Raw genomic sequence first — 12,539 nt, 5'->3', positions numbered from 1 at the left:
TCTTCTCTGAGTTGTTCTAGGTAATTGCAACAAATTTTGAATGTAACTTTTCAGTGTGAAGAGAATATCTTTGCTACCTTTTATGACCCAGAGAAAGCCAACTCTGTTTTCTTTCCTGAAAATTGCCTGTATGAAAGGTCCCTAAATCCATGAGGCTTTCTCTGTTGTCAATCCACATTTAGGAACTGACGATAAACTAACCTAATAGGTATTCTTAATGTTAATTCTAACTAATGGAGATACTAATATAACTAATGGAGAACTAATAAATAAAGCCAGCAGTGGTCTGTATATATATATGTCTCATAATAATTGAGACTGGGGCAGGCAGTGGTATAGCAGTATTTGTAATGACACAGTACTTCTGTGAGATTTTTTGGCACAGGATGAGGCACCTTTCCTCTGTCTGCCTCACAATTTTCTGGCCTGCTTTTCCCGCTATGGTGGCTGCCGCTCGTTGGCAGCCAGAGGCCCACCCAGCTGCGCCCCCCGTTGCCCTCTTCAGTGCAATGGGGGAGGGAGGCAAGATGAAAAATTGGTTGGCTGAGAGAAAACCAAAGCACCTGGGCAGTGTTTTTTGTTCTTTCATAAATACCCTCTCCCTGGGGTATCACCTCTGTTGCTGAGGGGCTCAGCTGTGCCCTGAGGTAGGGCCACCATGGAACCATCTGGAACCATCCGGAACCAGTGTGAGGCAGCCCCGGCTTCTCCTCATAGAGATACCTGGCCGTTTGGGTGCTCCTTGCCCTGGGGACTACGCCATTCTGGAAAGCTGCTGTTTTCGCACACTCAAACAACTGAATTTATTTTTTTGTTGGGTGAAGCTAGATGCAAGGACCACGCAGCAAAACCATCTGTTGAGCCAACTGGAAGAAATCTGTAAGAAACATTCTTATCAGCAACAAATTGGAAATTAAAATTAGAAAGCAGTTAGTGACTAAAGAACCTGTATTAGGCTTTGAAGATAATTGAGCTCTAAAAGTTATTCCAGGTTTACTTTATGAAAAGCTTTAAATTTATGATATAATTTGGTGTGGGCCATTGGCTGCAAAGTAAAAACAGACATTTGTATGCAGAGAAGGAATGTGGCTATCCAGAATCATTTCACCAAAAGCAATAAATGAATGGAAACAACCGTCCTGTGAAGAGAAACCTTTGAAACTGCTTGAAGTAATGGTAAGGTTGAGATTGGTTATCTTTTCCTGTAAATGTTATTGCTGACTACCATAGTGGAAAGAAATCAAGTCTATATAAATTACAAGAGAATGCTTAAAAGAGGTTTGAACAGCTTAGAAAAGCTTACTAAACTTCTGATTACATCCTTATATTTGAGGTGATGAGAACCCTCCTCCTATCTGCAGTGAGGAGCTAAGTTGTAGGGAAAGTCCCTTTTGAGAAGGGGGAGTACCAAAGAAGAGTTTTTGTGGACAAACGGGCTAAAATCTGTTCCTGCCTGCAGTTTTCAGTGTTACATTGCTCCTCCTTGTTTTATTGATGTGTTTAATTTTATCAGCGTTACTCAGTTATCTTAACAGCAATGGTCAAGGTCTGCTTTGTATCCTATCATGGCAATTTGCGTTGTGAAGCGTGAGGTTCTCACGAACCCTTGACTATCCTTTGTAGTTTATGTGTATTCTTTTGTCAGAAATGAGATTGGGATTTAGCCTTCAGAGTTCCTGAAAATATGGTTGGTTAGATTATGATGAATGTAACTTTATCATTATGAATGTAATTTCACAACTTTTAAGTTGGAACATGAGAAGCATAGTCAGCCTTATCAGGTTTTCACATAATAAGTAGCTACAGAGCTCTGCAGACTTATTTTTTTTGTCAGTTTGCCCAAATCTATCTATGCTTACCATTTTTCTTTCAAGTTATGTTGTTGTAATCAGGTAGGAACTTAAATACGTTCTGAATGTTAAATTACAGTCTGTTGCTATCAAAAGAAAGAGTGCAGTATCTGTCATACATCAGTCAAGTTTTATATTAAAACTAGATAGGCTTTTCTGCTTTTCTTCTTTATTGAAAGACTGAAATCTCACTCTTTTGATAGTTAGACACAATCTAATTTTCCACTGGTTTTATTTACAGCCTGTTTAAGGTAATGTTTTCTGTGCCAGTATTGTCTTTTTCTTAAATACTACTTTCCCCTGTATGTGTTTTTTGTTTTCTTAAGGTAAAGTATATTTTCCTTGGTGCTTTTTTTGTTTGCTTGTTTTGTTTTCGGGGTGTGGTTTGTGTAAGACAAGATCTAGGCAAGCGTTTTTTGTGTAGCAGCCACGTAAAGGCAGATGGTCATGATTAGGTGCTGCAGGCTTTTAATGTTTTCTACAGAATGCTTAGGACCTACAAGTTACTGTGCAGAGACTAATAAAAATGAAGTCTTCTGTCATCTTAATAAAATGAAGCAGAGATCATGTGACATTTCCTGTGGACATGTTACCAGAATATTTTGGGCCAGTAGGATTCAGAACCAGTGGACTTTGTAATGATACAATAAATCTATTGCAGTTAGTAATAAGAATCTCTTATTCTCTTCCTTAACCTGTGGAAGTCTGTGTGAAACAGACAAATGTTAGATCAAGCTTTGCTTTAGATCACTTTCAATTTCTATCAAAGCAGCTGAAGTAGTTATTTTAAACCTAGGAAAACCTTTGTTCTGTCCAGTGAGCAGTATATCTACTTAATATTGAGAGAGAGATTAAGAGCAAGTTATCTTAAATTTGAAAGTGAATTTGCTGTAATTTCACAGAAATATTTCTATTCTTTCATTCCCCAAAGCAATTAACGTAGTTTTGATGAGTCAACGTTTACTTAGATAAATCTTTTTGTCAGCAGTTTCTAACTGTATCTAAAGTTTTATCTAGCTTTAATGTAGTTCAGAAATAACACTGCCTTTTCCTTCCTACTTCTCCTCACATCATACACAATCCTAAAATTATTACATTGGCTTCATAGTCCAATGTTATGCAAGGCCTCGAAGGTGAAGGGGCATGTTCCCCCATAACGCTTCAGCTGTGCTGATGCCATGAGTCAGTTGTCTTCATGTCAGAGCATTTATTGGATGTTAGGCCAACAAATCTAGAAAAAAGAAAAATCATTTTTGTCTAGTAAAAAAATAACATTGGGAAAAACTTGCAAGAACAGTTGCCTGAGAAATGAGGATGAGCAAAGTAAGTAGATGCTAAAATGGACTGTGACACTATTTACAAATGGTGTGATGAGACATCTTGCTTACAACATGAATGCTTCTACTTACACCTTGCAAGTTTAACTATGAAAGTGGGATTTACTTATAAGCATAACAAAAGACACAGATGTGATGATAAACGTCCATTGTTACAAGAAATTAGAATTCGGACCTAATTCTTTCCCATTAGGACTTATCACCAACTTAAAAATAACTTACAGGTATAAGACATGGCAATGAAGAATAAATTAACAGGATAAACAAAGTGCTCGGAGACTTCAGCCCCTGCTGCTACCACTTTCTCAGGGAAAAAACAGACGAAGATGAAGTTAACATCTGTGCCCAGGTCCATTTTCTGGCTGGCTTAACTCCATTAAAGAGTTGAGTTTAGGGATGGGTAGAGTGGGTGCAAATGATAACTGTCTCTCTGATACACTTACTGTTTTTACTGATGTCGTGGTGAGGAGAGAATTGCAAATATAGAATGCAGCTGCAATCTAAACTGACCCTTTTTGTCATCATGTATAAGAAGTTTTAGTATGGTTTGCCCTAATGACTAAGTTTTAGTAACTCATTCTGATTTTTCCATTAAAAGTGGATTAGAGGGTTGAGATGTGCATGATATAATCTTGCTTTCCAGGTTTTGGAAGTAAAAGAAACAAATATATGGCTCTATGTGGCTTTTTGCCCAGCAGATGCTTTTGTACACTGGGATGTGAGGGTGTGTGTGTGTGTGCATATATACCTGTTTATATAAAACTGCATATGTTTTGTCCTTTTATACCTTATTAAAAAAATGAACTATCAAAAATATCTAACATAATACCTCATGCCATGATCATTGAGAAAATGTATTTAATGTCTAAGGCACTCTTGCCCTTAAAAAACAGAAAAAGAAAAAAAAAAAGCTCCTAACAGAGCATTAGAAGATATGTCAATTGTACTACGATAGTTCCATACTTGTACTCTTTAAATGTGGTTGAAAAAAGTTAAGTAACAAATTCTAAGCAAATCTTCCCATGATTAGTATCGAATTTGGGAGTCTTTTTTTACTTATACTCTACCCATTTCATTCTTCAGGGAATGTGGTACTTTCAAGCTACGAAAAGATATCCTGATGTGAATGTACATCTGTCATTTTCTTTTGCTTAGATTTAAAACCTGCTGTGACCCTAGTCCAAGTGAATGGGCTGGAAGTGGTAACCCTGGCAAGGTCTGTTACCACAGCACTGATGGGAGCTTTTTTTCTTACTCTTTGTTCACTGTGATAATGAACAACTTCCCTCCTTTTTTCTGTTTTTTCATACAGCTGGAAGTTGAGGTCACAGATTTAAGCGGAAAAGTCATTGATGGGCCAGTCCGCCTAGATATTTCCGTTATTGATCAGAATGATAACAAACCAATGTTCAAAGAAGGACCCTATATTGGTCACGTCATGGAGGGATCCCCTACAGGTAAGTCCATGCCAATCATATCTCTACAGGCATACTGAAATGAAATCTGGATTCAAATACATACAATTTTATGAATATTTAATAGTCATGGAAGATTAATGTGGTGATGTGCTTTGCTTACTCTGAATGAGGATAGATATTCCCTTTCAATTCCTTGTATTGTATGTTGATAGGACTAGAAGTAGATGTTAGACTTTGTCCATACTTTATTATTTATGTAGTTCCTAGAAATCACATTGATTTTTTAGTGAGTTTAGCATTTTTGCATATATTTGCTATTGTTTGATCAACTGTAGCTGTGATCAAAAAAATTTCACATTTCATATAAAGTTTACTTTCGTTGTGACAAGTATGCAACGAACCAACAAGGCAACTTAAACTATTTTTTCATTCAAGCAAGGAACATGATTCATATTTATAATTATGGCTACCAATTGGAACATTATCTCTTTCCTACTGTAGTTCTCTAGCACATTCTTGATTTACTTCAGATATTGATTGCTTACTAAGAATTCAAAAGAAACTTCCTTAGACTGTTCTACTTCCCATTCTCCTTGTGTTGTAACTAGTTTCATCATAAACTTAGGATATATTACTATCAATTTTCTCTGAAATTTCTAAGCTTAAATCATTCAGTAGTATGGAACAGTAGGACCATCTAAGCAGATCACTGGACCAACTTTACTTTCTCATTCACACTACAGCTTCTTTTTGTTATACCTACTTAAATAAACATTCCTAGACCACTGATGCAGGTGGTGTAGTTTTAGTAAATTCAAAGCCCCTAAATCCAGTGTTTCAGCAACAGAAAATGGTGTGAAACAGCTCAAACTCTGCAGAGTTTGAAGCCTCAAATGTATGAGCTGAGTGCTTCTGCAAGTCTTCCAGTAGTCTCGTTTCTCTGCATCAAAGCAGAAGCTTATTCCTCTTATGTACTAGGCGCCCTTCTCAGACAATATGTTTTGTAATATTTAGCTGTGACTTAATTCCAGGCTATGGAGTGATATTTGATTGGTGTTGGCTGTATGTTCTTTCTTTTCTCAACCTATATACCAAACTTCTTTTCACTGCCAAGGTTTTGTTTTGGTTTTTTTAATTGGCAGTTCTATTTTTACTCATCAACAATTCTTGCTTTTTTTTGATATTTGTCCATGTAGCATTTGACATTATCATTGTCTTACCAATTGATCAAAGTTTAAATAATTTTGCTCAACTTCATCTTTTTGTTATCCTCTCCCTCTTTCCCCCAAGTATTCATCCTGTTAAACTTCATAAGCTCATTGTGTTTTTTTTTTTTTTTTTTTTTTTTTGTGTTGGGAACACCAATATTTGTAAAATTATTTTGTGCAAAAATGAACCTGTGGAATCAGTGTCAGCAAGAATCTGTCATAGCTCTGTACACAGATGGCATCTGCTCAACAACAATTTTATGTTGTTTACATCTGTTTTCCATACTTCTTCAAACTTTATGGCACGTATCTTAAATTTATTCATCAGGTTCTGCTGCTGTGCTGCTCCCAATCAATAGTTCCATTGCACAGCTTGATAGAAATCTTTATGTGCATGTGTTTGCATGTATGATTCCTGATTCCATCTTACTGTATTAATATTGTATTGCTCTGTTTCTTCTCTGAAGTTCCAAAAGAAAGGGTTTGAGTTCTATGCATAACCTGATTTCCTATCACAGCCATCTTTTTTCCAGCTATAAATCAAACCCATTCATTGAAAAGTGCTTTTTTTTTTTTTCCTGAAAAATCACTCATAAGTGTCTTGGATCTGTATTCAGGATCACTGGGTCAAGTAAGTGTCCGTGGGTTCCAATAATACAGTGATTAGAGATACGTAATTATATAGGCAAAGATACAGGCTGTGAAACTTGTCTGAAAGATTTTGAGGCCTTGGTAAGAGATTCAGATGAGATTTAGGGATTATTTTGCTTTAAGTCATTCATTGCTGGGTTCCTGTGTGTTTCCCTGTGGGGCCATAATTTTAGCATTCACAAATCCTGGAATTTTCTAGTGGCTTTCCATATATTTATTTCCATGTATTTTAATTTTATTAAAATTAAACATATACATGGTTTATCAGTCACTAGAAATATTTATTGGAAATATTGGAGAACTACTAATAAATTAATTTTGGAGAGAGTTAGTATGGCAAATTGAAATTCATAAATCTTCATTTTAATATTCAAATTAAGCTTTATGTTAGACTTCCTTCTTGTTGCTGTAAGACATGTTCTATCTTTTTGTTTCCTGAAATACCATTTCTCCTTAGTTATTTGAAAGCTTATTTCCTTAATTATGGAAAGACACAAACTTGTTTTTGCAGTGATCACTATATCAATAGTAATGCTAAAGTGATGACTGTCTCAGTTTTTCTGAAGAATCATACGTTGTCTTGTACAAGCTTAAAATTCTCTAATTTAAATTTATAGGAGTATAGTGAAATTTGCTATGCCCCTTTTAAGAATCTTCTTTTTTTTTTTTTTTTTTTTTTCTGACACTGAAGCTAGTTACAAGTAGAAAAATCAAAAGAACAATGCATGGAAACACTGTAATTTTTGTTTTCTTTAATTATTCATAAATTAAATGAACTTTGTGTGTTGACCCAGTGAGGATGTGTTTTGATGGTATTTTAAGACATTATCTGTATTGCTAAGGCCATGCTTTTGTTTTGATTCACCTTTTGTTTGTGTGATTTTTGAACTGACAGTAATCATCACTGGTTATTTTGACAGTTAGGATTTGTATGCCATCACTTTATGGAAGATGCAAATGCCTGGGCATGGAGAATACAAAATGTTATATGCATTACATGAAAAAAAAAATACTCGATTTCAAGCTAGGGCTTGCCACACCTTATAACTTATTTTCTGATTAACGTAGTTGAATGGTAGGTGGTATAGTAATATATTTCTTTATTTAAATATCTTTCATGGAGTGATTCCATGATATAGTTAGTTATGGGTAATTGGTTTTCATGGACAAGTGTGAAATTCCTGTAAATACCTTAGTCACATTCTAACAAATGTGCACTCAAATATATGTTTAAATTTACTAAAGACAGTTTTAGATTTTTATTAAGAAATCCTTTTCCTGAACAATCAGCAAAGTTGATGGCTATGCATTTTTGGGGTGGGGAAAAAAAAAAGCTACTAGAGAAATAGGCTTTTTTTCTATTTCTGTTGGTTACTGTATTCTCTAATTTCTAATCGGGTACTGAATTCATCATATATTACATCAGGGAAATAATAGGTGAGCCTGAATCATTGACAACTATGGTGTGTTTTTTACTGACAGTAACAGGTTTTGTGGTAACTGTACTGCTGATTTCTCACCTTTTTTTTTTTTATAAGTTATGACCCAGTTTATTTCCTATTGATCTCTGGTCTATCAAGCTGCCAACTCTAGGGTCTGTGCCCTACTGCAGACATACCTCAGTGAATTAATGAGTGACTTATTTTATGGATTACTTAGGCAGAAGCATTTGGGTATGGCTCACTCCTTAAAGACTGAAAAGAGAAGGCTGGTTAAATGAACATGGCAGCCATCTCATTTCACTTGCTGGAGGCATTTAGCAGAAATTATTTTAAACACATTTGACATTATGTGACTTGTAACAATATGCTGCAAGCCCAACAGGGTAAAATCTTAACTGAAGTGGTTGGAAAAATTGCTCAAGAATTGCATTAAAAAAAAAGTTTTCAACGATGAACAATAGCCTGAATACATTGCATTCCAGCTGAAGAGCCCCAAAGCAGGACTGAAAGATGTCTACAAATAATTGCTGGAAATAAAGGAACGTTTAAAAACCTTCAAAGAGGCAAACAGAAGGAATAAAGAATAGTAGCCTAAAGGGATGTTCAGTATCACAAAAGAATTATTTGTAAAAATGGATAAAGCATGAGGACGGGTCTGTAGTACTGAGTAAGTATTGTTGACAGCTGTGGGTTGTTTAATAGAACATGGCTATGATTTGGATAAATGAAAACCAGTTCTTAAGATGGTGGCTTCTTATTGAGAGCAACCTGTCAGTATATTCTTTTGATAATTCAACTAACTACAACAAGAAATTTAGTACACTTATGAATGGAAATGAGGTTGGATATAATAGATGAGAATCAAAAGATACCAGGAAAGGTAAACTCCAGGAAGGCTGATGTAGCAAAATGGTGAGGATATATAACATAAGACCTCTTTCTTGGTCTTGTGCCAGTAATCATCCTCAATACATTGCAGATACAGTAGCGTTTTCTGGCCTGTGGTTTTTAATTCCTTGAAATGCCTTCTGATTTATGAGGTAAGGTTACCAAAGCTTTAAAATGACAAATTGTGTTGAATTTGGTGAGCTCTCCAGGACCACTTCTTTCTTGTGATGTGTAAATGCAATAATATTGGGGGGAAACCCACAGGAATGCTTTTAAGAACTTTCACAAAGAGCCATCAGAAGAGAAGAGTAAAGCAAAAAAGTCTTTTTGTCTTAAGTAACATCTGAAGTTCTCCAGTGGCTCCTGATTCCATCTGCATTAGTGTAAGATGGTATTTCTCCTTAGTTCAAACATTTTTGTGAGAAAAGTTGCCAAATTGTGCATATGCATACACTTATTTGTGTGGTTTTATACACATTGCAACCATTTTGAAAATAAAGATGATGCTCTTTCTGTAAGATTAAAATGGAGGGGTAGTTCAGGATATCAAACCTTAAATAGCATAAAAACAAAAATGATGTAGATATCAACATCTCATTAAAACAAGAACTAAGCATCATTTGATGTTATAAGTCTGAAGAAGAATGGGGGTTGTATACATATTGATATATATGCTGATGATTTGCACTTTGAACTTTACTCAGTGTATGACAGGGAGATTTGCAGAGGTTTGGAGAGTTCCACACAGAAAATCTGCAGTCAATTTAAAGGAATGCAAACATACTGTGTAAAACTATTTCGCCAAACAAAATGCTTTCCACAGCACAGTATTCAGGAGCAAATACTTGAAAAGCAGTTTGAGTGAAGATAGAGTTCATGACCATAATGAGAATAAAATATAGAATGTTTGAATAAGAATTGCAGGAAATGTAATCAAAGTAAAGAGGCACATTTTGATACATCTGGAAGTGTAGTTCTAAGTAAAGGCATGTGCTTGAAGTACTGCTGACACTAACGATGATCTTAAAAAAAAAAATGAAAAAGTGAGTTCAAGACAAAGCAAAAATGGTTTAGTGCTTACAGTGTATAAGGAGAATCAAATAATTGCAATCACTTATTGATATTTCTTTTGATATGAAGGATTGTGATAAACTCTTTAGGGTATGCAGCTACAAAAAATTCCACCGTGTTTACCAAGGCAAATACCAAACATACATTTAATTTTTGTGTGATGGAGGCTTGCATACATTTCTTGTAGAACTACTTTGTGTGGTATGGGAATATTGATGCATTTTAGTACTAAAATGTAAACTATTATTGGCTCTTATTGTGATTTTTATTTATAGGAATCTCACCATACCATAAATTAAATCTTTAATAGCCTGCCTACTAGACCATGTCTTGGTCTCAATGGGGTGGGCATGATCTGCTAGCCCTGAAGAAAGTACTTCTCTCACTGTGTATTTATTGTACTGGCTTGATCCAAATTACTTTTTTTTTTCCCTCCCAAGGTAAGCAAAAGAAGTTCCCATCTTTTTTTATTATTTTATTTATTTTTTTTATATGTTCATTTAGGGGAGAAAAAAAATACTACGGGGAAAAGCTTGTAAAGGTATGGTTTAGCTTTACATCCTGTGTGTGACCTAAAGCTAAAAAATGATTCAGTGGTACATATTCTGAAAAAAAAAAAGGTTGGCCTTGAGCCACTTTGGCCTTGCCTCTGATTAACAGAACTGTTGCAAACATGAGTGTACATTGCAACCCCACTTACGGGTGGTGCTTTAGCAGGATCTGAAGACCTATCAATTCAATCTCATTTTCTGCCTGCTAGCTTCTAAAGGTATATAATGTCTGAGCTCATTATTTCATTTTAAAATATTCATAATTTTGAATATTAATAAATAAAATCAGCAGTAGAGAACTTAGAGGTGTATATATAGATCTGAGCTGCAAAGCTGGAATGTCTCAGTAAAATCCACATCAAAATTATCTCCAAGTTAAATACTTGAACTTGAGCTTTTTTGATTCAGAGCAATGTCTCTTGCAGCAATACTTTGATTTTAGTGGAGGTTTGAAACGTCACACAGTTAATTGTGAAACTTATTACTATGAGCTGTTGGAGAAAACAAAAGTATAAATTGGTTCAAGGAATTTGATTCATCCAGGGCGAAAAACTTCCTAAACGGCTTAGTTATTCTGTATTATAGTATTTAATTAGATTCTGGCCTAGGAAGCCTCTGAGTTAAAGGAAACAGAGAATATAGAAAAATCTATGTTTAGAGATACAAACTGCTGTGCTGAGTTACAACTAAAGCCTAGCATCCCATCTCCCTCAGTAGATGATTATGGGAAAAGTATGTGAAAAAGGATTGTATGTTCTGTGAACAAATGTGGGTAGTTTTATGCATACTTTAAATGTTTACCACAAACTTCTAGCAATCTTTTCTTAGGATTAACTATTTGCATTTCAATAAAAATGTACTTGCATCTTTGAAGCTTTTTTGTAATCTAGCCTGTAAATGTAATGGACGTAAACTAGTTAGACATATCTGTAATGCTAATTATACACAGCTGCTTTGTATATACCAGTAGGAATTTGTTCCCAAGTCTGTGGTGTAAAATATGGCTGTACATTAATATTGGTGTTGTGTATATGTATTTTTGTGGACGTATACGTATTTTTAAAAAATGTCATTACAGATAGACATGTGCATATATGAATACTCCACTTATTTGATCTTTTAGTGGGGCTTAGGGATCCTGGCATTCTAGTTATCGTCTATGTATAAAAATGTCTATATACAAAGAAAACAAAAGATGTTCTGTATCTATAAATAATGTGTAGTTGTACTGTGGCAGAGAAGGATGTACATCTAAACTAACTTCCCTGTGTGTTTTTTGGAAGAAGTTGAGAGGATCAACCCATTAAAGTATGATCTATTCATTAACAGGTTGCCCAGCAGTGCCAGTGTGGTTAAACCAGCACCTTCTGAGTAAGTTTAAATAATCTCAAGTATAGCAATTAGCAGTTCACTCAAACTGAGTGTCTGGTGTGAGTGTCTGGAAGCAGGAGTCTGCAGTTCACTCCAGGGTTCAATTATTCTTGTTTTCCGGCAGAAGTAGTTGAGAGTCAGAAAAGGCTCCAAATCACCTTGGCTGCGCAAGCCACAGTGACTGCCATTGTTTGTAAGGACCAGAAACGAGCCACTCCCCTTCTTCAGCCCCAGACAGAAAATTCCCTTTAACTTTTTGTTTTTATGCACAACTGATTTGCTCACTGTCTCTCCTGCTAAAGTGACCTTGGTGAAAGCTTTCCTCTAGTTATGCAATGATATACCAAAAACTACTATTACAGCCAGATCAGCATTAGTGCCTGATGCTAAAGGTTATAAATGCATTATGGTCTCTTTACACTGGACATTTTACATAGTAAAATAGTCCCTGTAATATACTGGCAGGCACATAACAATGAAAGCGAAGATGGTTAGCTGTCTCGGCTCTTTTTGTGTTATAACCTAGGTTCTTTAAATAAAAATAAGCATGTTTCTTAAATAACCTTTTTTTTTAAGTGCTGGAGTCCTTTTTGGTTACTGAAAAACTAGGTCTCAAGTGTATTAGTGTAATTCAATTTGCAATTCTTTGCAAAGGGAAATTTATGCATTAGTAAAGTTTCCCCTGGCTCTTGCATCTGCTAATGTATCCCTCTCAGAAGAGGAAAGGGTGGGTTTGAAAGGTTTAAGCAGCT

General features: G+C 35.3%; 1 protein-coding gene across 11 annotated transcripts in view; it reads left to right on the top strand.

The window, feature by feature from the left end:
• CDH13 (cadherin 13) overlaps window positions 1–12,539 on the top strand; it is a 477,794-nt gene that overhangs the window by 271,933 nt on the left and 193,322 nt on the right. For 6 of the 11 annotated variants that reach the window (XM_035543527.2, XM_035543525.2, XM_035543530.2 and 3 more), the window contains one exon: window positions 4,500–4,644. In XM_035543527.2, the coding sequence (XP_035399420.1) occupies window positions 4,500–4,644 (145 nt within the window). Of the gene's footprint in view, window positions 1–4,499; window positions 4,645–10,175; window positions 10,306–11,745; window positions 11,788–12,539 lie in introns of those variants that run through there. The other 5 variants (XM_050713274.1, XM_035543529.2, XM_035543522.2 and 2 more) reach the window with 2 other exon arrangements.

This window comes from Cygnus atratus, chromosome 12 (assembly GCF_013377495.2).
Source record: "Cygnus atratus isolate AKBS03 ecotype Queensland, Australia chromosome 12, CAtr_DNAZoo_HiC_assembly, whole genome shotgun sequence".
NCBI lineage: Eukaryota > Metazoa > Chordata > Aves > Anseriformes > Anatidae > Cygnus > Cygnus atratus.
Note: the sequence above shows the minus strand (reverse complement) of the source record. Positions and strands in the feature narration are given on the sequence as shown.